Source organism: Tenrec ecaudatus, chromosome 12 (genome assembly GCF_050624435.1).
Source record: "Tenrec ecaudatus isolate mTenEca1 chromosome 12, mTenEca1.hap1, whole genome shotgun sequence".
Classification (NCBI taxonomy): domain Eukaryota; kingdom Metazoa; phylum Chordata; class Mammalia; order Afrosoricida; family Tenrecidae; genus Tenrec; species Tenrec ecaudatus.
In genome coordinates, this window is record NC_134541.1 from 113,935,571 (window position 1) to 113,962,074 (window position 26,504).

At 53.9% G+C, this 26,504-nt stretch overlaps 1 protein-coding gene across 2 annotated transcripts in view; it reads left to right on the forward strand.

Annotated features, from left to right (window-relative positions):
* The window catches only part of XYLT1 (xylosyltransferase 1), a 330,985-nt gene that overhangs the window by 228,695 nt on the left and 75,786 nt on the right, over window positions 1-26,504 (forward strand). For both annotated transcript variants that reach the window (XM_075564553.1, XM_075564554.1), the window contains 2 exons: window positions 23,752-23,924; window positions 25,268-25,470. In XM_075564553.1, coding sequence (XP_075420668.1) covers window positions 23,752-23,924; window positions 25,268-25,470 — 376 coding nt within the window. The remainder of the gene's footprint in view (window positions 1-23,751; window positions 23,925-25,267; window positions 25,471-26,504) is intronic.

Genomic DNA, 26,504 nt, shown 5'->3' on the forward strand with positions numbered 1-26,504 from the left:
GTGGCTGCTTGTTTATCTTCAAGCCTTTAAGATCACAGATCTTTTGATAGCTGGGCGTCATCCGCTTTCTTCGCCACATTTGCTTATGCACCTGCTTTGTCTTTGGCGATCCTGTCAGGAGAGGCTGGGGATCTTTCCAGGAGCAGAAAACTTCATCTTTCTCATGAGGAATGTCTGGGGGGTCCAAGTGCTGACCTTGCGATTATCAGTCTCCTGTATAACCCACTACTCCACCAGGGCCCCTTAGGACTCATGCCCATTGTTCACAGGAAGAAACCGGGGCTCAGCGAGATTCTCGTAGCTGCTCTGTGTCACGGCTGGCGAGGAACACAGTAGGATTTTCCTGCAGCCCTTTGCCTTTGGAGCTGAAATGCATAATACCTACTTGTGGGTCAAGGCAACTTAGCTGCTATTACAAAAGATACGTCGGCGGTCTCGGAGTGGATCCCATCTCCTTGTGAGCAGCAGGGAACTGCAGTCCATCCAAGGCTGTGACCCTTCAGAAGCCAATCTCCAGGCTTTTCCTCCGGCGTCCCTTGGGTGGGACTGAACTGCCAATCTTTCCATTAGTCGTCAGGCACCTCGGTGACGTCAACAACAAACATTCATTCGTGTAAGACCTCCATGTTAAGGAGATCTGTTTCTCAGTCACTCACTATCCAAACAAAAGGTGCCATTGGCTTCCTCCAGGGATCCAGGGATCCGCTCTTGTGTGCCCCAACCCTGTCTACACAGAGCACCCCAGGCCACCTCGCTCCTCCCCACCCAGTGGCCCCATTGCCTGTGGCCAGTGGTAGAGTGCAGCTCACAGCGACCCTACAGGACAGAGCGGAACAGCCCCCATGAGGCTCCCAAGGCGCTCGATCTCTTCTCACGTCCAGTGACTGGTGCTTCGGACCGCTGGCTGGCCTGATTAGCGTTCAGCACCGTGGCGCACTTACAGGTGGCCAGACCTAATTGCAGAGGATGCTGGGAAGCGCATTCGAGTGGAGCCTCAAGAAGAAGCAGACGCCTGCTCTGCAGCTTTGGGCGGGTGGGGTGAGATGGGGAGGTTGCTCTCCCCCCTGGGATTATTTCCAGCCAGGCCCAGGGCCTGACCCTTTGCTGAGCATGTATTTACCTGGTTCAGTTCCCACCGAGGGTCACCTTGCCCACGCTGGGGATTCGGCCCCAGCACGCGTTCTCGTGCGTGTGTGGCTGCAGGTCTGACAGGGATACGGGGCACAGGGGAGAGTGAGGTTAGTAATTTAGTTGTCACTGGCTGACAGGTTAGTCTGAGAATATGTTCCCCGCAATTCGAGGTTGGTGAGAGAGACGGGGAGAGGCACTTAACCAACCGCAGCTTCTCTGCCACGGCTGCCTCTCTCGGACCCTGACACGCGGCGGGCGGGGGCTCGGCACAGTCCCTGCAGCACCCAGTCCTCTCGGGCCTGCCTTTCCCACGGAGGGTTCCCTGGGTGCCGCTCACAAACAGTGGGCAGGGGCCGGCAGGAAGCCCGTGAAACCTGCTGGAATAGAGACTCCCAGGACCAGGGACCCCAGGAATCTGCATTTTGCGGAGCTCCCTGCCAGCAAGCAGACCTTCTGCACCAGGGCATTCACTGTGACCTATGACGTTTGGCTGTGGGGCCTCCCTGTGCCATTGTAAGGTGCTGAGTAACATCTATACCTGTGTGTCCCAAGTCCCTGTCCCCACCCCATCCCCACCTCCCAGGCTGTGGCAACCCAAGCCTGCTCCATGACCTCTAGGCAGGGGCTTGTGACTGGGTCTCCCTTCCAAGGGGTTGGGCGGGGGGGGGGGGAAAGTGGAGGTCCACTGGCCAATGCAGGTAAGTCGTGGTCATGGAGTACGTTCCAGCACACCTGGCGGTGTTGCCCAGTCGAGTAGCGCCATAATGGTCTGCTTGGCTACAATCGCCATCGAAGTATTGCGAAAGGCGTATTGCGCCAGGTAAATCTGCACCGGACCTCCATAAGAGTATTGACTAGCAAGGCTGTTCCTTTAAGGATTGAGGTAGGCCTGATCCAAGCCATGGTCTATTCTCCATCGCATCGTATGCAGGTGAATGGTGGACATTGAATCAGGAAGAGCATACATAGAGGAATCAGTGCATTTGAATTACGGTGCTAGAGACACACATTGAAAGTACCGCGGACTGCTAAAGGGACACACGAATCTGTACTGGGTGACGTAAGGCCAGAGTGCTCCTTAGAGGCAAGGATGGCCTCTACTCTGGACACAGCGTCAGGACCAGTCCCTGGAAAAGGACATCATGTTTGGTAAAGCGGAGGGGCGGCAGCGAGAAAGAGGAAGGCCTTCCACAAGATGATTGACGCCGTGGCTGAATCAGTGGGCGTCGGCATTGGAGTGATTTGTGAGGATGGCGCAGGAGTGTGCCGCATTTCATTCAGCCTCAATGGTACCTAACACCAATGTGTTAGTCTGGGTGCTTTAGAGAAACACATCCACAGAAACTCATATGTAAAACAGAGAGTTTTATATAAAGGGCAAGTGCACATCAAGAAAACATCCCAACCCAGTGCTGCCCAAGCCCACAAGTCTAACAGTAACCCATATGTCCGACACCAATCCACAAAGTCCTCCTCCATCTCACAAAACAGACGCAATGATGCCGACTGCAGGGGGAAAGCCAAATCAGTGAATGTGTAAGCATCTCAGCACTGGCAGGGGTCTCCACATGGCTGCTCCAGCACCCAGGGCTGCATCGGGGTAGGTCCATGTGGCTTCTCCTTGGGGATGTCTTGCAGGAAGTGAGCCTTGCCAGCTGAAGCAGGGGACTAGCTAAGGCAGCTGCACCCTGGTCCGACCATGAGAAAGCAAGAAACCTGAGAACTAGAAAGGCGAGGCTCACTGAGCCATTTATCTCTCGGCTCCTTCAATTAAGCCCACATGTGTTTATCAGCCAGGTTGGCACAATAAACTTTAACTCTCAACCACCAACAACCCTCTTTGTAGAAGGGAGGCCTGGTGTTGCCATGGCTCAGTGCTCATCCACTTACCCAAACGTCAGTGCTTCAAACCTGCCCCCTGCTCGGCCGGAGGAGAGTGTGCCTGTCTGCCCCTGGCGAGATTTACAGCCCTGGAAGTGCTGCTAAGCACATCTCCTCAGCCCGCGGGGGCTGCTGGGAGTCAGAATCCACTTGACCGCCATGGGTCATCTTCAAGGATGTGACCTCCCGCAAGCAGATCACGCTTCTCCTTTCAACCTGGTGGGTTCAATCCCCACCTTCCATTGGACATTAAATGCAAACTGTTGCGCCACCGCAGCCGTGAGGGAGGAATCCTGGTGGGTCTGTGGGTGAGGTGTTGGGGTGCCCACTGACCTCTGAGAGAGAACGGGGAGACTGTGTGCTCCCGGGAGAAAGCACAGTTGGCCCCCCACGAGGGCATGGGATGTGCGGATTAGGCAGTTAAGAGGGGACGTGACTGTCACACGGGCCCCTCTCTGCCTGGTGCAAGAGAAGGATGCTGCCTTGGTGGCCTGGGCGTGGCGCTGTGGTGCTGGGTGCCGGGAACACCTCTTGGAGGACAGCAGCCACGTGGCACCGGAGTGTGAGACAGAACCTTTGACGCGTGTGGCGCTGAGCCTCAGAGAACCAGGGAGTGGTGTTCCGCTACAGAGCACAACCACGCTAGACGAACGCAGGTCTGTAGACGGCAAGGAGGCTTGCTACGAGCAGCATCCACGGCCAATGATGCTTCTGTGCCTCAGCAGGGTGTTTGTGATCACCTTAAGTCAGAGTAAGGTAGAGGACTGGGGAGCTGATTTGTGTTGGTTCCAATCCCAGCTGTGTGATTTTTAAATTTTTCATTACAATGAGAATGCATACCAAACCATTGATGCACACCACCTCCACCTGTATAGTTCAGTGACATGGAGGGCACTGCTCACGCTGTGCCAGTGATCCAGGTCTTTCCCCAAGATATCCTACCACCTTGAATACCAACTCACCGCCTCTCAGACAAAACCTCGCTCTTCCCGCTGCCTCCCTCCCCTGGGCATCGGGAATAGTCTTCCGCTTCTGGGCGTATTTCAGAGGGGTGAGCTTGTGCAGTGTCCGCCCTGGAGTGGCTGACTTACGTCACTCAGCCTGATGGTTGCAGATGCATCTTACGGCATGAGCTCAGGGACTCGGCATGTCCTCTCGGTCTCAGCTTTCGCTTCCCATAACATCAGACCAGGGGGCTTCCGGCTGTGTAGTGTGTTTGTGAGGATTAGAGGGAAATTAGTGCAAATGGAGACACTGATGTCCGTCAAAAGATTTCCTACAAAGAGTGAAAGGAGAGCCTGCTAGTGTGGGGCAAGTGTTGACAATGACAGAATGGACAAGGGACTGACCTCCACAGCTCCTAGGAAACTGACACATCGCAACAAGACAAAGACAAATATTCCAATTAAGAAATGTGCAGAAGGCGTGAGCAGACACTTCCCCAAAGAAGACATGCATAAGAAGAAACATAGGACGACATGCTCGCCACCATTAACCATCCAAGAGATGAGAATCAGCATTGATAGCAGAGTTCGAAAACTCAGAAAGTAACCAATGCAGGGGAGGGAGTGGAGAGACTGGGACCCTTGTACACTGCTGGCAGGACGGAGCACGGTGCTGCTGCTGTGCTAAACAGCAAGGTGCTTCTTCAGAAAGATGGGACCAGAAATACTATATGATCCAGCAGCCCCCCTCCTTGGTAAATAGCCTAGAGAAGTCAGACCCAAGACACACCTACATGCATACACACCTATGAGAAATAAACTCGACAGACACGCACCCTGGAATACTATGCAATGATGAAGAAGCGTGATGAGTCTGCAGAACACCCCGTAGCGTGGATGCGCTTCAAGGACATGAGTTATGCTGAGTGAGATTTTAGTCGATTGCAAAAAGGCGAAGGTTGTATGCAACGGCGATAATAAAAATCCAAGCAAAGGTTTCTCACGGGAAAATATAAATTATTTGATTGTTTTCAGAGGTGGAAGGAGAAGGAGAGGAGGGAGCGCCTCAGGCTAGAGGGCAGACGAGTGTTGACCTTGGTGGAAGGGGAAGGCAATAGTGGTTAGAGGGAGGTGATGGGAGCAGGGGAAGAAATGGGAGGTTTGCCAGAGTCAAAGGCAACCGAGGCAAATACTGTTACAGACACAGTCCTCGGAGGAGCCGTGGTGGCATAATGGTTACTGTGTTAGACCGGGTTGACCAGAGAAACAAATCCAGAGACACTCATATGTGGACAAGAAGGAGCCGTGTCTCAAGAAGTAATTGTATGTCAGGAGAACATCCCGGCCCTGTTCAGATCAAGTCCGTAAGTCTGATACTAGCGCATCAGTCCCTCTGCAGACTCACGCAGCCACACACAGTGCTGCAGAATGCAGGGAGATCACGGGCTGGTGGGTGCCAAGTCTTGTAGATCCAATGGAGGTGGATGCATCTCCAGGGCTCTGGCTGCCATCAACCAACATGGTTCAAAGTGGCTCACCAACAGGAAGGTGAAGTAGACAGAGAGGGAGGCCAGCCTCCAGAGGGCCACTTATCTCTGTTGCCCTCCAATCAAGTTGCGACCTGACCTGATTGACAGGCTAAATTCTGCCCACATGTTCCTACAGCAGCCATGTTAAAACAAACAAAAATAAATCTTATCACAGGTACACATTGAACTTCAGCTAAGCTCAAGGTCAGCAGTTTGAAACCACCATCTGCTCCATGGGAGAAAGGTGGGGCTTCCTACTCCCATAAAGAGTTATGGTCTTGGAAAAGTACCGGGGCGTTTCTACCCTGCCCTGTAGGGTCACCTTGAGTCGGCATCAATTCCGTGGCAGTGAGTTTGGTTTTTGAGTAACAGTGGTGATCTCTGAGTAGAAGCTTGGGTAGACACACGTAGGCTGAACAGGTGTGGGAGGGAGAGTGGGAAGGTACAGGTATCGATAGGTTTGACAGGGGATATTGATACATGAGCATTTTACCTTTTGCATGGCATACAAAGTTATAAATATCTAATGACTATAACCAAACACTTTAAGAGAATGAGTTACTGGGCCCAGGGGGTCTGAACGATAGTCTCAGGGAACGCCAAGTTCAATTGGCATGCCATAGTTCACCAAGACACTGTTCTGCAATCTACTTACATGAGTAGCAATTGGGGTCTGATAAGCTTGTGAACCGTCATCAAAGGTGCTCCTGTTGGTTTCTCCTGGTGCAGAGGAAAGAGCAGTGTTGAGCTTCAACAGGCAAATGGAAACAGTTCAATGGCTGGTGGACTTGCCAACTATAGACTCCACAACCCTGAGACCAGAAACGCTAGCTGGTACCCAGTGAACACTCCCAACTGCTTAAAGGGATCATATTGGGAGGTTCTGGATGGGATGGAATAGAACACAAAATCATAAAATTGATCAAGGATGCCAGTCAGGTGAGAGCAGTGGAACTCCCAAGACCATGGTCAAGTCGAGAACTAGCTCACCCTGAGTTGGAGCAATCAACCATGTAAGATCAAAGGGGTAGCATTTATCCAAGAACAAAGGTCCGAGGTTTAGAAGATCTGGGGGGAGGGGGGTGTTGGGGGCAGGGATAACAGCAACAGAGGAAAGGGGGATAAGGGAGGGTGCACTGAAGGGATGACAATGGATGAGTTGAAACAAAATGTGTATTCCTTGTTTACTGTAACCTTGATCATCTGCTCTGTAAATTTGTACTCAATTCATAATCATAAATATTTCAAATGAAAATGCATAAACGAAAGACCAAAAACTATGGCCTGTTCTAAGTGCTCAACAAACTCTTAGATTTTATCAGCCTTGTATTTTGGGCAAGACCTTATCTCACCTACTTTGAAGATGTTCTTAAGAGGGACCGGGGCCTGGAGAAGGACATCATGCTCAGTAAGATGGATTGATACAGCAATTCAAACGTAGCGAGGATCACGAGGACGGTGCAGGACCAGGCAGTGTTCCCTTCTGTGGTGCACAGGGTCACCAAATTGTACCTGATCCAACTGTGGGCTCTCTGTCCACACTGTGTCTTGAGTCAGCAAAGTGCTCTTTCTTTCCAAGGGCACAATTTCCATACCTTTGTGACCAAAGGACTAAGTTCTGTTCATGTTGAAAAGGAACAATGGCGGGGGGTGGGGAGGGCAGGGACAAGGGTCTCCAAACCAGGGTGTCCAGGGAGTGTGTGCATGATTTACACATGTTGGACACAAGCACCCTGGCTGGAGCACCCCCTAGCTGGAGAGTGGACACCTCATTCTTGCACCTGCATGTGCTGTCCGAGGTGTTCCGGGGTACAGATGCAGAAAGGAACGCCTGTCTTTTCCCATCTCCTTATATACCCCAAATGTGCACTCCCCACCCCCACCCCCTTGTTTTTAAATGGTGAAGGTGTTAGACTATTAAGATTCTGTTCGCATTTTTGAGAACGTGCATGTCAAACCATGTATCGGCTCAGCTGTTCTGCGTGTTCAGTTCAATGGCTTGGATCACAGTCTTCGGGTTTCGTAGGCACTGTCCCCCTCCCTCTCTGAGTTGCCGCTTTCACAGTAAGCCCCAGCTCACTGCCCCCTGAGCTTCCTGCACCCTCGTTCAAGTTGCTGTGTCACGGTGATCTCCCATGGACACATGGCTCTCAGAAAAGCACGGGGCTCAAGGAAGACTTCTTGTTCACCAGGTCAGCTAGCTTGCTGTTTGGGCTGAGGAAGGTTTGTGGGTAGCGTTTTACATCCAGCCTTTAGATGGGAAGGAGTCCACCTGCTGCTTTAAGCAAAGGAAGTCATGCAGCCTGGATACAGCTCCAGCCCAGGGTGAGACCCTAGCCCTTGTAGGAGAGGGGAACTCACGATGGCGTGTACCCAGCCACACGGTCTCTGGGAAAGCCTCTGAAGCCTGCTTAGACTTTGGCCCAAGCCCCTTCTGGCCATCGAGGCTGAGCCCCTGCTCACACCGTCTTGAGACGGTTAGGGTGGCCTCCCCCAGGTGACAGCTTGCTCAACTTTGAATTCTGCTCACGATTTTTTTTTTATGACACTTTCCACCAATTCTACCCACTGATGCATTATTTAACCAAATGTCATTTCTCTCCCTTTCTCATTTAAGTATCATCTGTTACGTTTACACATTGGTACACCCATGAAATTAACATTACACGTGTTTCTTTTCGGAGCTGACTAAATTTAATTTAATTTAAATTGTTCTCGCCGCCAGTGGCCTTCCGAAGCAGCGGTGGTGCGAGTCCGGTCTCCTTGAGAGTCCATCTTAACCCTTGCCTCTCTGGAAGGCTAGGGCTTCCCTACCCTCTCCCCAGCCCGGGGTTTTCTGGTGTGGCATGTTGTTCTGGTTCAGGGCCATTGGGTCAGTGCCGAGTCACGGAGACCCTGTGTACAACGGAAGGAGAAACGGGCAGCTCCTACGCCTGCCTCACGACCCTCGCGGTGCTCGCGACCACTGCAGTAGCCCCTCTCTCAGCCCCTGTCTTTGAGGACCTTCCTCATCTCCTCTGGCTCTCTGCTCCACCAAACATCACGTGTTTCCCCAGGGACTGGCCCTACCTGAGAACATGTCCAGAGTCCATGAGGCAAAGTCAGACCATCCTTGAGTCTGAGGACCATTCTAGCTCAACTTCTTCCCAGACGGATTTCTCCCTTCCTCTGGGCAGTGCGTGCTCTGTTCAAGAGTCTCCTCCAGCAGCATCACTCAGAGGCATCCATTGGTTCTTCCTTACGGAGTCTCCAGTCTTCCTATGCATACGAAGGATGGAAAATACCATGGCGTAGCTCAGGCATCCCTTATGATATCTTTGCTCTTCAACATCTTCGCAGCCGTGGCTTATTTAGTTATTTCATCCCTGTGTGATACGCTGTTCAATTCTTGACCGCTCCTTCCAGGAGCATTCAGGGCGGAATCAAGGAAAGTGAAATCCTTGGCTGTGTCTCTGTCTTCCCTCCATGTGATGACATTGTTCATTCTTAGGCCAGTTGGGGGATTTTTGTTTTGCTTGCGTTGAGGGGTCATCCCGGCTGGCGGCTGCAGCTTTGGTTTTAGTCGCTAAGGTGCCTCGAGGCCTCTGCCAGCAAAGTCATGTGACATGCTGCTTGTCGCAAGTTGTTGATGCGCCCCCTGCAGTTGTCAGGCCTCCTCCTTCAGACAGGCCAGCTTGGCAGACACATTGCTCTGCGTAAGTATGGCGAAAGGATACAACCCGACAACACGCCGCCGACCCCTCCTGGCCGGTGCCTCTTTTTTGTCCACGTACAGGTTCACGATGAAGTATTCTGGCGTCTAGCCTGCATTCAAAATAAGCTTCCTATGCCCAGTTCATTCCTCTCTAACCCCAAACCAAGCCCACGGCCATCAAGTCGATCCTGACCCACGGCGACCACGTGTTACAAAGTCGACCTGTGCCAGGGGGTTTTCTTGCCTGGAGCCCGAGCACCAGGCCTTTCTTATATAGTCCTGCCAGGGCGATTTCAACCCCCAACGTTTATGCTGGTCATTCGCTGCCGTTAGCACCTGTCTAGAAAAGGGTATTCTTAGAAGTCAGCCCCACCCCGTCACTGGGCTTAAATGGAAATTCCCAACCCCTGTTGAGAAACCAAGGTCTCTTTGGCTTCCCAGGCTAAGAAGTGGTGGCAAGAGGAGGACAAGATCCCCAAAGGTATGTTAGGCCTAGGGCTTGATTAATGCAAATGTGGTGGCAGGGCGAGTTCTCCCCAGCATGACCTTCTACCCGTGGAAAGCCAGGCATGGGATGCCTTTGTCCCAGAGTTACTCAGGCCTACGGCTGCTGGCCCAACACCTCCCTGCACCCATGTGCTGCCCAGTTGCAGGCACTTGATAATTGCTGATCAAGTAAGTGGTGTGTCCATTTGCCCCATGGCACAACCCTCTCGTATGTAGCATGCTAACAGCATGTAGAATTGTTTATCAAGGGAAGAAACGCATTGTCAGGTCACATGCTCAGATGCTGCTAAAGGTGCTGCAGAGCCAGGACCCACGCAAGAGTAACGGGCTTCATCTTAGCCTACATCGCTGCAGGGTCTTAATCAGGAGAGGTGGCCACCCTAGGCTGATGGCTTGTGGAAGGACTTTGGTCAAAGGAGTAGGTACCCCAAAAGTGGGAGGAGCAGACTTGAATGATCTGGGCCTAGACTTGGCAGTAGGTCAGGCTGGGTGGTGGGGGGGCGGGGTGTCACGGCACGGTACACCGTTTTCACTGAGTCTCGAGGGAGGGCCACGACGGGGGGGGGGGGGGAGAACTGGATCTGGGGTGCAACCTCATTTAGGAAGAAACACCTCACCGTCAGCACTGTACACAGTCTGACCCGTTGCTGTACAAGGCACTGATTTTCCCATCTTTGGAGTCATTCAAGCAAGTGCTGAAGGGCCCTTCATTATGTAGTCAGCCCGTTTGAATATAGCATATCAAAAACACAGACAAGCAAAAGGGAAAAACACTTAAATCCCACAGAAGCCATCCTCCCCCTTTCTCTCTCTCTCTTCCATTATTCAAAGGAAGATCTTTATCCCCCACTTGACCTTGACATGTGGCCCTCTGCCCGAGGCAGCCCCCCTTCGCCTTGCTCCCTCATCCTTCTGCTTCAGATCTCAGCCCCACAGCAAAATCTATAGATCTGGGTGTGTCATACTGCGGTGGCTTGCGTGTTACTATGATGCTCAGAGCTAGACCACCAGTACTTCAAATACCGGCCGGGTCACCCGGGCTGGACGGATATCAGTGGAGCTCCCGGATTAAGACCACCAAAAAAGGTTCAGCTGTCTTCTGAATTATTCTTATTTTTTAAAAGATCCACTACCATTGAGATGATTCCAACTCAGAGAAACTTTATACAGAGGACCTGAGACCATAACGCTTTATGGGAACAAGTGGGCACATCTTTCTGCTGCAGAGTGGCTGGGGGGCTGGCACTGCCAACCTTAGAGTTTGCAGCCCAACATATAGCTAGCGGTGCCACCAGGCTCCTTTAGCCAATGAATAACCGTGTGGATGCTTTGCCTGGTACCGTGTGAAACGATGGGACCCTGCCTTTGGAAGGCACTCAGAACACACAGACTCGAGCAGACAAGGGTGGGGAGGGTGCTGCAGGACCCAGCAGCATTGCTTGCTGTTCTCCATGGCTGGCGTTACCTTGCGTTGGGCGGAGCAAGCAGATCGCAACTGTTGTAGTTCTCCAGTTCAGCTGTAACAGAAATTCCACAGTGGTTGGATTTCACAAACACCTATATTCCCTCACATTCCAGAGGGTCAAAGACAGAAGTCAGGACAGGGAAGGCAATCTCTCTGCCAGCTCTGGGGGACAATCCTTGCTGTCTTCAGCCTCTGTGGGCTCTGCATCCCATCGAAATCTCCAGGTGTGCTGACATCAGTCTTCCCCAGGGCTTACGAGGGTCTCAGGAGAGGGACATCAGGTCCCAGGGAAGTACTCTACTCCCAGCTCTTCTTTCTTGATGGCCTCTTCACCTCGCTTCTGTCTCCCGTTATTAATTTTTTTTTTACATTTTACTAGGGGCTCATACAACTCTTATCACAATCCATACCTATACATACATCAATTGTATAAAGCACATCTGTACATTCTTTGCCCTAATCATTTTCAAAGCATTTGCTCTCCACTTAAGCCCTTTGTATCAGGTCCTCTTTTTTTTTATCCCCTTCCTCCCCACTCCCCCTTGATAATTTATACATTGTTATTTTGTCATATCTTGCCCTATCCAGAGTCTCCCTTCCCCCCCTCTCTGCCGTCCGTCTCCCAGGGAGGAGTTCACATGTGGATCCTTGTAATCAGTTCCCCCTTTCCAACCCACTCACCCTCTACTCTCCCAGTATCGCCCCTCACACCCCTGGTCCTGAAGGTATCATCCACCCTGGATTCCCTATGCCTCCAGCTCCCATATGCACCAGTGCACAACCTCTGCCCTATCCAGTCCTGCAACGTAGAATTCGGATCATGGTAGTTGGGGCTAGGAAGCATCCAGGATCTGGGGGAAAGCTGTATTCTTCATTGGTACTACATCGCACCCTGACTGACCCATCTCCTCTCCTAAACCCCTATATGAGGGGATGGATCTCCGGTGGCCGACAAATGGGCTTTGGGTCTCCACTCTGCACTTCCCCCTTCATTCATTATGGTATACATACATACATATATTTTTTTTTCATGATGCCTTTATACCTGGTCCCTTTGGCACCTCGTGATCGCACCGGCTGGTGTGTTCTTCCATGTGGACTTTATTGCTTCTGAGCTAGATGGCTGCTTGTTTATCTTCAAGCCTTTAAGACCCCAGATAGTATCTCTTTTGATAGCCGGGCACCATCAGCTTTCTTCACCACATTTACTTGTTCACCCGCTTTGGCTTCAGCAGTTGTGTCAAGAGGGTGAGCATTGTAGAGTGCCAATTTAATAAAAGAAAGTATTCATGCATTAAGGAAGTGCTTGAGTAGAGGCCCAAGGTCCTTCCACCACCTTAATACTAAACCTATAAATATAGACACATAGATCTGTTTCCCCATCCTCATATATATATTTGCATGTACATGTCTTTGTCTAGACCTCCATAAATGCCCTTTGACTCCTAGCTCTTTCCTCCATCTCCCTTGACTTTCCTCCTGCCCTACTACCATGCTCCGTCCCCACCTGGGTTACAGCTATAACTCTTCTTTACATGACCTTACCCTTGATCATTCCCTACCAGGCCTGCCACTCCACCCTCACTACCATTTTGGGTCCCATGTTGTTCCTTTGTCCCTGTGTTTGTTAACACCACTTCCTTACACCCCCCCCCCACCTCCCCCTATCCCAAGTCCCCCTGGAACTGTCGGTCCCGTTGTTTTTCCTCCAGATAGTTCATCCAGCCTGTCTTATTTAGACAGACCTGTGTCTCCCGTTATTTCTTGTAAGATAGAAAATGATGCAGGCCACACCCCCAGGGAAAGTCCCCTTACATCGGATCAGGTCTGTGACTTGAGTATTCCCTACAACGGATTGACTGATCACTCCAGATCCCATTCTGAGGGCTGATGATGTCATGACATGACTGTCAAATTGCATTACTGCCAGACCACTGAGACCCGTGGAGGGACACCGTTCAGTCTGTGACAGCAGCCAACCCAATACTACTAGTTAACCCCAGCCCCATCATCCCCTTGTCCCCATCCTAGTGACCAGTCCTTGTCGGCACCACACCCAGTGCCTTCTATAGCACTTGCCTGCCACTTCCCCTGCCACGTCCCACACTGCCCCATCAGCTCCTAGAAGGCAGAGTCAGTACCGTTTCCCACACTGGCAAGGTGACTCCCCGTCTGGATGCTCAGGAATGCTCTCGGAAGGAGGGAGAGAAGAAAGACTGTCTGCATTCACTGGTGTGGAGAAACCGTCAAGGGCATATTGTTGGAAACGGATTGTGTACAACACAGCACAATGAGGAAGATTATACACAATGTCTGCCCCTGACTGGGGGGGGGGGGGCGGGAGCAGCGGTGATCTCTGCTGACAGTAGCATGTACCTCCTCCTTTTCCTCTTGGCTTTCTTGGCACCGCGCTAGCTACGTGCATGGACTTCCTGGGCGAACACACCTGAGTGGAGCTGCCTGGGAGCCACCAAGTCAGCTCCGAGTCCGCAGACTGAGTCTTCAAGCACCAGATGCCTTTGGCCGGCTTCGCTGTCTGATGGATCCTGTGGCTGTGGCTCCCGCGTCAGTCCAACTCGTGGAGGGTTCTGTCCATTGAGGTTCGCGGACCCTCCGCCAGACCTAACACGCTGGGCCTCTTGAGCATCTTTGCTAGTGACGTGTCCATAATGGGCAGTCCCAAGTCTCACCGTTGTTGTCTCCTTAGAGGAGTGTGCTTTGTCTAAGACCCATGTGTTTCTTCCCCAGCAGTCTCCGGGATACCTCGGTATCCTTCATCAATGCTGCAATACAAGTGCACGGGCACTTCTGGCTGCTTCTGTCTTTGTCCAGCCCCCAAGTACAGCTGAGGAGATGGGAGCCGGGAGCAACAGGGGTGATGCAGAAAACAAAACAAAACTGCAATCCCACCACCATCGGGTTGATTCCAACTCGGAGCAACCCTGGCATGGTCATCCCGGGGGCAGACAGCCTCATCTTGCTCCCCAAAGCCACAGATGGGTTTGAGCTGCTGACCTTGTGGTTGGCAGCCTACAGTGCCACCAGACTCCTGAGAGTGAGGTTTGAAAGCCTTCCATGGGCTCTGTCCCCGGGCTGTGGCCTAGGGCCTGTGTGTGGACCCATGCACGGAGCAGATAGGAAACCTGGGTGCACAGCGATGCTCCGTGGAATTCCCTGCCATGAGCGCTTGGCACCCGGTTCTTTCCTGCCCAGGGAGGCTGTGGATGCCCTGGATCGTGGGTGTTCCTGGCTTTGTCTGAAAGTGTTGTCTCCATCTTGTGCTAAAACAGCTTCATGGCCTCACTTTGCCAAGGCTGTCTTAATGGAGGGCAGCTAGAGGTGAGCCAGTCACCCTCCCGGCCTGGCAGGAAACTTCCACGGGGTCTGAGAGGCCAAGGGGGCTGGGAGAGATGCATTTTGGGGACACAGCTGCACTTTGTCTCCTGCCCACTCTGCACCGTGAAGTGGGGTATCCCCTAGGACCCCCAAGCGATGCCGTGGCTGCATCCGCTGCTGACCCCTCGCTGCACACACCTCTTGGAACTGCTTGTTACTCTCCACCGTCGCACCGCTGACGAGTCGCAGCCCTCCCAGGCTGAGGGGAGTAGACGGCCCCCCTGAGCTGCGTGGCGGAAGGGCTTAGGAATTGGGAAATGCTGTTGGAGTCACCTTGGGTCTTGGGAAGGTGGGTGTTTCCCATTCCTTGGAAAGGTGCCGCCGCGATGCACCTGTGATCGCATTGTTGCTGGGGGCTGCCAAGTTGATTTCTGCCCCTGGGGCCCCATGTGACAGAGGGGGACTGCCTCTCTGGCTTTTCTTGGCTGCCCTCCCGAAGGAGGCACGTCACCAAGCCCCTCTCCCGGGGAGCCACTGGCAGGATTAGAACCGCCAGCGTTTTGTTTAGCAGCCAGGCAATGAACTGACATACTGGGCCTCCTGAGGGGGGCACTTGTGGACCCGTCGATTTGGTGAGCGTTTGCTCCCTGCACAGCCCCTAGGGGATGCAAGTGGATACGCGCCAGCCAGGAGCTGAAAGGCTGGTGGCTGGAAGCCACACTCTGGCACCTCAGAAGAAGGGGCTGGCACCCGCTTTTGAAAGGCTACATCCTGAAAACCCGGGGAACGCATACATTGTATCACCCAATGGGCATGGGTTCAGGCTTGTTATACACCAGGGCATCTCAGCCTGGGTACCATGGACATCTTAAAGGCCACCCCCTGCCATTGAGCCCATTCCCACTCAATGTGACACTCGGTAGGGTCTCTGAGGCTGCAAACCTTTACAGGAGCAGAGAGCCTCATCTTTCTCCCACGGGGCACCTGGTGGGTGCGAACCGCTAACCTCATAGGTAACAGCTCCAGGCAGAACCCATTAAGCCACAAGAGCACCTTGTGGAAATCTTAGTCCAGATCATTCTCTGTCCCAGGTGGCTGTTCTGGACATTGTAGAATGTTGAGCTGTAGAATCTCTCGGCTTCTCACAACCCCTCCCCCAATCAATTGTGACCATTAAAAAATATATATCCCCCCACAAACGGCCCAATGTCCCCAGGAAAGGGAGCTCTCAGAGTCACCGAGGAGGCTCAGAAGTATAGCTCAGCCCTTGGCCTTGTCAGGGTGCTTTATGAACATGATTCCACGGGCCCTCCCTAGGGGCTCCGTGCACATAGAGACCTTTCCTAATGGTGAAAGAGAGCTAGGTCTGGCCCCTGGATTTAGTGAGGGAGTGGTTCCCAGCTGCACCCCAGAGCCGCCCTCGCAAAGCCAAACTCCTCCTCTCTCAGCCCCCTAGTCCAGAGTGGCCGTCTGGAGGGGCAGCAAGCTGGCCGCCCCTCATAAGTCAAGGCATTCTCCAGTGATGCCCATGCTGGTCCCCGAGGGGGCAGTCAAAACTGTACAGCAAGGGGCTGTTGGGGCCATGGTTGTGATTGGTCATGATTTGGCTCCCACTCATAGCAACCTCCTGAGTCCCAAAGCAGAAGGTGGCCGGGCCCTGCACTCCCTCCAGGACCCCTGATACAGCCATGTGTGCAGGTTTTCTTGTTGCTGCTGAGCCTGTACCTTAGCAGACGTGATCGTCTTTGTCAGCATGAGTCTCTCCGACTGATGGCATGTCCAGCTGAGCCAAAGTCTCGCCGTCCTCGCTGTGGGGAGCCTTCTGCTTGTCCTGTCCTGCGTGGGACAGCCTCGCGTGACGGAGGGATTGCCTCTCTCCATGCCAGCAGTCCCTGCGGAAAAGGACGACCTGGGAAGGGGGAGCACGTGAAGTTAGTTTGTGCTGAAACCACCTGACAGGTGCCCCCACGGTGATGTAAAAGCTGTCACGTCCTTATCACCTCTCGCTGGGGGTTCAAAGGCTCCTCTCACCCAGGTGGCTGACAAGTGGCTATTAAGAGTCTCCGCTCCATGTCTCACACACTGGCCGGGCGGAGCTGCCACGCTGGGCCTTCATGGTCCCATCTGGAAAATGAGAATCCTCATGGATTCCCATTGGGATCCATGCTCTTGAAGCATCTCCCTCCAAGGCCTGCCGTGAGAGGCGGGAGTATGGCTGGTCAATGCCTCCCAGCGTGGGACCTGCCTGGCGCCCAGCAGCCCCGAGGCCGTGGTCACTTGGCTCTTTGGGCCCCCAGTGCTGAGAAGAGGATCCCTCAGTGGATGGGCCAGAGCTGGCGGGCCACGGCGTATCCATTTCACGGATGACAAGGAGCAGGCAAAGGGATGGGGACCCAGCGAATTGCGGCCAAGTGTACCATACGCCATCAATATCTCTCTCAGCAGTTTCCATGCACGGGGCAGTCCATCATTAGAATATCCCAGGGCTCGCGACAGTAAAATCAATAAGCCAGTGCAGTCGTGGGCCGTGGTTTAATGACTGCAGGCTCTAGTGGGGGAAACTCGGTGAGCAGGAAACCTTCCTGAGGGCTTGGTCCAGGCCTGGGTGGAGGCAAGCTTCCTCAGAGTGGGGGGAAACAGCCAGCCAGTGAGGGAGACTTCCATCTCTTGGGGTACCGGCGGGAAGGGGGGTATTTGAGACAGTCCCTGGGACAATTTGGGGTAACAGTCTTCCCCCTGAGAGATGGGCTTCTGTGAGGTGGTTGACAAGAGGGGGAGGCTCCTGAACTTGGATTTGGTGTGCACGTTTTTGTCTTATTTTTATTTTGTTTTGGTTTGATTTTAAGATGCTCAGTGATTCTGAGCAGCCAGGATTAAGAAGCCCTGGTATAAGCAGGAGAGGGCAGGGCAGTGGTGGCTCCGTGGTAGGATTCTTGCCCTCCATGAAGGAGACCTGGGTTTGATTCCCGGAAAATGCACCTCATGCACAACTGTGACCTGCCCTCTGTGGAAGGCTCCCGTAGTGCAGTGATGCTAAACAGCTTTCCGCAGCATTTCCAGACTAAGATGGACGAGGAAGAAAGGCATGGCTACCTATTTCCCCTCAATCAGCCACTTATTTAAACTTATGGGATCCCCAGTCCATATGGAGGGGGTGCACAGGACCTAGCAATGTTTGGTCCCACTTCACACAGGGTCGACTTGAGTCGGGCAATTCCAGGGCAGCCAGCAAGGTCAGCACAACGGAGCCTCTGGTTTGGGAATGCATCAGCAGCCCAATCACCTACAGGGCTGGCCACAGCCCCAGAGCTAGAGTCAGGGTGTCTGGGGAAGGGAGGATGGGGGCCTCTCTGAGAACCTGGCTCTGAACCCCTGCTGAACAACACAGGCGGTGAAGCGCTCCACTCCGCACCCACAGACCTGCACTCTGAACTCACCCCTCAGAGGCACCGAGGAAGAAAGGCCAGGCTGGCAGTCTGCAAAGAGGGGTCACAGCATGCGAAGCACAGATCTGTGAACTCATGGGTCCCCTGATGGCAACTGGAGCACTGCAGAAGAGGGTCTCGTGGGCCAGGGGAGGAGGAGTGATTTCTCTGCTCCCCGCCCACTCTCTCACCAGCCCCTCTGCACACAACACGCACCAACCCCATTTGTGAATGAATGGCAGCATTTCTTGCTTTTGCTCCCAGCAACTAGTGGTGTTGGGGATGCTGAGTCTCCTCCTGCGGTAACTAGACCCCCTTCTCCCAGCCAGCCCCACAACAGAGCCCCAGCTCCCCAAGGGCCCAGCATGCTGGTGAGCAGCCCTGTGCTGGAAACCATCAGGGACCTGGTTCCTGGAGGCGTGGAGACGGGACACCACAGCCTCACAAGGCAAAGCCCAGAACCCAGAAGTGACCCACTTAGTTTGTACCCGTGTCCCTCCACCCAGTGCTGTCACCTGGGCCAAGTGCCGCCACCTCTCCCGGCCTCCACAGCTCTCTCGTAATGAGGTAGCATTGCTGGGAGAGCTGTGGAGAGAGCCTCATGAATATTAAGTGATGTGAAAATTTCATGGCGGATACCCTCCGCAGACCGCTGGCTCCCTCTCTAGCAGGACAGCTCGCCCAGACCCCACTCCAGACCACTCGCCACAAACCCCCCAGGGTCCCAGAAGTGGGCGAGCAGAATGGATACTGAGCCCAGGGAAGTACATCTTGCCTTGACTCACCATGTCCAGGGCTGTGTGGGATCAGTGCGCCTGACCTTCACCTCCCTGCCATCGTTCATTCAGCACCCTCGGCACGTCTGGGTGACAAGGCAGCCTCGTTCGGTCTCATTGATATTCCCCCACAGTTCCTTCACATCCCTCCCTCCTTCCCAGTTTGTTACATCCACGTTCTCCCTGCCCCGTGAATCCCCCAAAATCTGCATCCCAGGACACCACTCCCTTTTGCCCCCTCTAAGTGAGTTTTAAGTAAGAGCCTGCATCCCTAACGAGCACAGGGGCCTTTTTCTAACTTCCTCCAGGCAGCGCCCACGCCCATGAGTCAGTGAAATCAGGATGGCCAGCACTGTCAGCCTCAAGGGCAGACCTCCGCTCCTTGGGAAAGGAAGCAGGGAGTGCCAGTCAGGAGAAGTTAGCCGGGGCCCAGGCCCATCCTTGGCTGGGAGAGGGTGGGCTCACACTGCCAGGGAGTGTCCTGTCTGGGGGCTGCACAAAACCTTCTCCCTGGAACCCTGACACCACACTTAGAGGCACGAGCTCTGAGGTCTTCCAGGGCACATCTCCACCACCCCGCCTGTGAGCAATGAATGAAAGCCAGCGTGGTACAGTGGGCGAGGGCACCAGGACGCCTGGTTTCCCTTGATGGTGAGGCATGGCCCTAGTGCCCCTGAGCTAGGGCTGCTAATACAAGCATAGAACTCAGACTGGTGGCACCCCCGTGTGTCACAGAGAAGAACTGCCCCATCGGAGTGAGCCCCAAGGTGCCCAGCTGCTCCTGGAAGGTTGGCAGTTCAAACCCACTCGCTGGCTCCGCGGGAGAAAGGCCTGGCGATCCGATGACAGCCTAGGAAATACAATGGAATGGTTTCCCTCCGGTATCAGGCATCTCAGTGAGTTGAAAATAGACTCCAGGCCGCCTCATAATAAAGGTGACCGGAGCTGGGCAGAAGCGGTGTGTGCCTGCCCCGGGAGCTGCTTTAAGCCACACTTCATGCCCTTTCTCCACGGTCCTCATCGCGTCAGGATAGGACTGAGTTTTCAGGGAGCCACAGGCATGTCCCTCGGTGGATGGGACGCCTGACAGTTGCTCTCGGGTGGGCTCAGTTCTCCTGGACCAAGCCTCCACTGAGGGCCCAGGGCCCATCATCCACCAGGCTGAGTGGCTTCATCGGCACCCTCTGCTCCGAGCTAAGTACACTGCCAGGCCTGGCGGAGTTTGGGGGAGTGACTATCATGGCCCTGGCCGAGAGGGAGCCCACGGCCACGTGGAAACACAGTGAACTCTCCCCACAGGAGCCCGCTGTCCTAGGTCCCTGGGCGCTGCCAGCAGCAGTCTTGTCGGCTGGCATTCTATTTCCAGGAAGAAAAATAAAATCAGCCAGGAAAAGCCCGAGGGAGCGTAGTTCGATGCTCAGATGTTGGAATCAGAATCAACTCAATGACGACAGGTCTAAGGAACCTCGTGGTGTGTGTGCTCGGGTTCGGGGTTCAGCACAGTCTCGTTGCTTTGGGAGGACACAATCCAGTCTGTGAGGATGCCCAGCATGCCTCCTGCCATCCCATGTGCTGCACCGGGCAGCTCCCGGATTCCGGTTCCCACAAACCAGCATTGACCTGACTTGGAGGGGGTGGAGGATAAAGGCGCCTCCTGGGCCCTGGCCTGGGAGTACTTGTAGGGGTTTCTCCTGCTGAGATGAGACTTTCACACTGACGGCCATGGCTCAGGCTGCAGTCCCCAGGAGACCCCACGGGAGGCCTTGCTCACCCATCTCATGGGCGACGAACCAAGGCCCGGAGAAGGGCAGTGTCTTCCCAAAGGACCCACAGGGAAGAGCCGAGTCTAGAGGCGGTGCTGGCACCTCCCAGCACATCCGAGTGCACCCCCTGCAGCTCCATTAGGCCACCTGGCCCACGCCATGGCAGTGACAACTCCCATTCTCGAGACTCAAGTATCCTTCGTTGGTGGCCCCCTGACGGCAGCTGAAGAGGCCCGCCCAGGTATAAACGGAATCGGGGGCTTTGTCGGAGGGGTGCATGTTCCAGTCAGCAGCTCTGCTGCCATGTGTTATTAGCCGTGGTCTGGGTGCAGGCAGAGGAGGGACGTCCGGCGGTGGGTGTTATTTGTAGGCCACAGACTCCAGCTCAGACAGCCCTGGGAGCCAGGTGTCGGGGGACCCTGGAGCTGGGCCCAGTGCAGCAGCCAAGTGGGAGCCTGATCGTTTTTTTCGGTTGTAAGTGCGTCTGGTCTATGTGACTGGCCATTTGCCACTTCCGCATCCTTTGTGCCTGCAGCTCGGTGACACCAGCCACGCTCCCTCATCCTGCGACACAGCCCTTTCCCAGTCTGCATGCTGGCCTTCTAGCCCACTGGACAGCAGGCCTCCTGGGGGAGAGGCCTCTGTTGTGTCCACTAACTTAGCTAGCAGAGTGCTCATGTGGAGAAGACACTGACTGGATGAATGGATCGAAAGATGACCAGCCAATCCGCAGAGACCACCGCTTACCTACAGCCTTATACCTTTGACCCCTTACTGGGCTAGAGTCTCCGAAGTGGCATCCCTGGGTCAAGAGACACAGAGATTGGAAATCACCCCCGCGATCACTCCCACCTGTGGGGTAGGGGTGAGTTCTGTCCCCAGTCCCCACCATCATAACCCACAGATGGCCCAAGATGCCGAGCGTGGGTGACCAGCTGCTTTCCAGGACTGCAGCACTCGGACTGGTGGCCCAGCAGCCAGGGGAAGGTTCACAGAGGCTCTGGGCAGAGAGAAGGCCCATTGTGAGGGCTGCCTTTTTAAATATTCTCCCTGTGCCTTGGTAAAGCGTCTCTAAGCAGGACCAGGAGCGGGTACCGCCGATGTGGTGGAGGCCAGGCCTGTGGTCCTTGGGGAAGAATAGGCTTTTCTCAAAGGTATGATCTTTTCACCTGGGATTCGCACATCCCTTCATCTATTCAAAATTTGTTTGGCAGAGCAGACCGATGCCTGTGTGCCTTTGAACTTGGGAATCTGTCCAGGCCTGGCAAGTCATCAGGTATAAGAATGATGGGTAGTTTGGTAAATGGCTGGGTGCATAGGGGTATGTATGGGTCCCTCCAGGCATACCCACCTTGTATGGTCACCAGTATAGCCCAGTTGAGTTGGGGAGAAGATTAGAGCGTGCCCAGGATCGCCTTCTCATTGCTGCCAAGTCTGCCATCCACCACAGCCAGGATGATAATTAGCTCCAAGGTTACAGCGATTGATTTTATAGCCAAGGAGTCATAAAACTCATCGGGGAAGCTCGAAGAAATGGGTCTTGGAGCTCTGGGCCAAACTGCCTGAGGTCTCCTCTTTCCCTCTCTCTCCAATTACAACCAGAACCTACTTCTATCACAAAACAATTGAGCATTGCCTGTGTTTTTCCCCCAACAGACAGCTTTTCCAAGGCAATGGGCTGCTTGTGATCCTGATCTTACTGCCCTGGTACCTAGCACGCTACCTGGCATTTCGTATAGGCTAGATTAATATTACAAGGGTCAATGAGTTGGTAGCTGGGTGGTTGAATGGGTGGTTGATTGTAAGGATGATGGGTGGGTGGACGCTTTGCTCGATAAGTCATTGGGTATTTGGGAGGCCAAATGGGTGAAAATGGAGGGGTAGATGGAAGAATTTAGAGCTGGATGTTGGATGAGAAGATGTGACCCTTCTGGTCACTCAGAGTCCACCTCCCACTTGGTAAAAGAACTCCCCTGCCATCCCTCCAACAGTCCCCCCATGCCTGCCCACCTACTTGCAGTGACTAATGTATCGTGTATACCATCAACCAGCAAGCAGAATGGTTGCTAATGTTTGCCCAGTTGGGGGTGTTGTCGTGTAGCGTGTATCAGGCATGGACTTTACCGTCAAACAGCACTGGATTTGACTCTCAGCTTAACTCTTTAGAGCAAGGTGGCCCTGCAGGGGGGTCTTGACCTGGGCATCAGTGCTGTCTCCATCGGGACAATGGGCATAAGGGTGTCCTTTGTAAAGGTGCTCAATAAAGCATGTGGGCGGCAGGGGCTGCCCTCGCGACTATCCTGAACTTGAACGTATGCTCCTGTGACTTCCCCTCCCCACCCCCCGCCCCCCAAAGGACCCATACTGTTCTGGTGCGGTGTGTCGGTGGGACAAAAACTGAATAACATCCGTGCCTCTTGAAGTTTATGTTCTAGAGGACATTTGGATGAAAATCACATAAGTAAGTGGAGAACACGCAGCTGCAGGCAGTGCGAGACGGTGCAGAAAGGTGCAATGGGGGGCGTGCGATCGGAGACTTGTGTGATCGGCTGTGGGGCTGATCTTTGCTTTCTAGCTATTTATTTATTTATTTAATTAAAAAAAAATTTTTTTTTTTTTTTTTTTGCTATGAAGATTCAGCCACCTCTAAGGTCTGAAGAGAGAGTGTGTCCCCGGGAGCAGACATGTCCCGATTGGCCCAGTGCTTAGGTCATCCTTGGAGTCAGTAGTGGCTGGGAATGGAGGAAGGAGCGGTGTCCTTCCAAATATGAAATGCCATTAGGAAGGGCAGGGAGAACAGGTGTGCCAAACTAGCCCAACTGGGAAGTAACCGGTCCTTCCCTGTGTCATGTAACGTGGCTGTGTGCTCAGAGGCACCTCGGAGGAAAGGTCTGGCAGCCCACTCCCCAAACTCACCCTTTGAAAATCTTGTGAAGCTTGTGTCTAATCTGGCCCACCTAGGGTCACCATGAGTCAGAGAGATCATACGTCTCTACAGAGACATCTGCCTCTATCGCTGCAGAGATCTCTCTGTCTAGCACTTTAATATGTGCATACGTGTCTACACCACTGTGTCTTAGGCACCTCGGGGACCCCCAATTGTGTGGGACCTTCAGAGCCTCAGGGTGAAGGACGTGTTTAGCAGCCTTGAGTTTCAGGACCCAGTGTGAGGACTTCAGCCCTCAGCTGTCCCCAAGGAAGAGTAGCAGAGAAACGCCCCCACCCGCCAAGGGCCGTGGAGCACCCCTCCACCACCCCCCACCCCCACCCCTCATCTGTGGACTCTTGGGTTTTCCTCAGGTAAAGCCAACAAGAATGTCCAGTGGGACGAGGACTCGGTGGAGTACATGCCAGCCAACCCGGTCAGGATTGCCTTCGTCCTGGTGGTCCACGGCCGTGCCTCGCGGCAGCTGCAGCGCATGTTCAAGGCCATCTACCACAGAGACCACTTCTACTACATCCACGTGGACAAGGTGATGACCCACCTCCAGGCACCCCATGGCACCCTGGCTCTGTGGGGATGTCTGACCCTGGCAGAGACCCTGGCAGAGACCCAGATCGCTGGTGCCGCCCGTGAAGGGCCCAGACTCACCTTCGGGAGTGAGTGTGCTTGAGAGGGTGAAGAGGGATACGTATGTGCATCCATGGAAAAGAGAGAACAGACATATGTGAGCGTGTCTGAGAATGTGTATGTGTGAGAATGTAGGAAAGAGAAGGTGCATGAGAAATTGTGTGAGCATGCGAAAGAGGGTGTGAGAGGTGTATATGTGTGAAAGAGTATGTTTGTGTAAGTCTGTGTCTCAGTGTATGTGTATTTGTGAGAGAAATTGTGTGTGTAAAAGAGAGGGCATGTGTCTGTGTGAGTGTGTTTATGTCTGTAGATATTTGAGAGAGAGGGAGTGTGTGTGTGTGTTTATGTCTGTAGACATTTGAGAGAGAGGGAGTGTGTGTGTGTGTATGTGTGTGTGTGTGTTTATGTCTGTAGATATTTGAGAGAGAGGGAGTGTGTGTGTGTGTGTATGTGTGTGTGTGTGTGTGTTTAAAGAGGGAGTGTGTGAGTGGTGTTTATATCTGTGTGTGTATTGGAGAGAAAGTATGTGTTGGGGCTTCAGGGTTTCCAAATAGGACTTTTGCTTCCTCCATCAATACTGATTATCTTACCTCTCTCACCTGCCTGGCTCCTGCCGACGTCTCTGCCAGTCCATATTTCATAGCGATAGTGAGCCCAGGTTTGGGACCCTTTCTGGAAGAGCCCGACAGCTCTGTCTCCACTGCCCGTGTTGTGCCCAATCAACCACAGACAACATGTAAGCCAACGGTGTGTCTGTGTCCCGATAAAATGCAATGAGCAGAATCCTGTGGCCGATGTGCTGGTCCACCGAGGTGACGTGCTTGTGTCCTTCATCAGGAAGGCTGGAAGGACTGGGCTGCATGTGATGTTCAAACCAGCCTCCAGCAGAGCATCCCAGAGGTCCCATGGGCGTGTGAGATGGTGGTAGGGGCCAGAGGAGGGGAGCAGGGCTCAGATTCCCTCACTTAAATGCAACCTCAGCTTCAGGCCCAGCAGGGGTCTGACAATAGACCCCCACAGAGCCCCATCACCAGCCCACGCCTACTGGACCGTTGGCTCAGAAGTGGGGCCAGGGATGCCATGTTTGCCTTCGCCAAAATGAAACTGTGAAACCATTCAACCTGTGAGGAGCAGTGCACTAACCAGTAACTGCACCCACTAGAAGGAGGAGCCAGGTGGGGGGGAGGCAAATCTGGGGGCTGCCTGCCCTTGCTCCAATCGTCTCCCTTTCTCTCCCCCGGAAAGCGCTCAAATTACCTGCACCGGCAAGTGCTGCAGTTCACCAGGCAGTATGACAACGTCCGAGTCACGCCCTGGAGAATGGCCACCATCTGGGGTGGTGCCAGCCTTCTGACCACCTACCTGCAGAGCATGCGGGACCTGCTGGAGATGGCCGACTGGCCCTGGGACTTCTTCATCAACCTCAGCGCAGCTGACTACCCCATCAGGTAAGTGTCCCGTGCCTCCCGCCAGCCGGGCCAGGCCCGGGGGCCTGGGATCCTCGCTCTCTCTGCTCCTCGTAGCCGGACAATGGGATGCAAAGGGAGGGAGCTTGCTGTCCAGAGAGGTGTCCCTGCCACCCTGCAAGGCAGCAGGGAGGAGCTTGGACCTAGCCTTCCCAGGGTTTCCTTTCACAGAGGATTCCAATGGGGCCCAAGAGGTGCTCGCTTGTGCTGGTCTTGTAGATGTTGTTGTGGTTAGCTGCCGACTCACAGAGACCCCATGAGAAAAGAATGTTGAACATCGTTTATCAACGAGGCGCCGTCGAGTTGGGGGTTTCCATCAGGCCACTGTGGTCCCCACAGGGCGTCGAATGACTTATTCTCAAACGGACAGTCTCCGGGCCTTGCTTTCTGAGTTTCATCTGGAAGCTGCATTAAAACCTATTCAGCATCATGGGCACATGCCGGCCTCCACTGGCCGGTGGGTGGTGGCTGCTCACTGGGTCCCTTGGCCCGGGATTGAACCCGGTCTCTTGTGTTGTACAAGGCAGAGATCCTGTGCCTGTCTTGTTCCAGGGTGCGCCCGTGCACAACTGAGACCAAAACCTCTCCTTGCGGAGCGTCCGCTCACATGGAGGAGGCCCACACTACTCACTTAAAGGAGCGTGTCAGGGAGAAACTCACGCAGCACATGGGTGTGGAGGGCGGCAGATGGGAGAGGAGGCCAGGAAGGTCCTCCTGGAGAAGCTGCCATTCATGCACAGAGGGAAGGGGGTCAAGGCGCAAGTCAGACCGGCGGGGCAGTGGTCCCAGCCAAGGGGCCATGTGAGCTGAGCCCTGCTGCAGCCGGAAAGAGCCGGGGCCTGGTGGGGGCACGGGGTCCATGCAGGGTGGAGCAGCGAGAGGCCTAATCCCAGAGATCTCATCAGAGCTGGTCTTGGAAGGTTCGAGACTCTGGCAGTTACTCTAAGCCCCGATGGAAGGCCTTGGCCCGTCTCAGTGGAGGACAGGCAAGCTGGGCCTGGAAGGAGTTCAGAGTG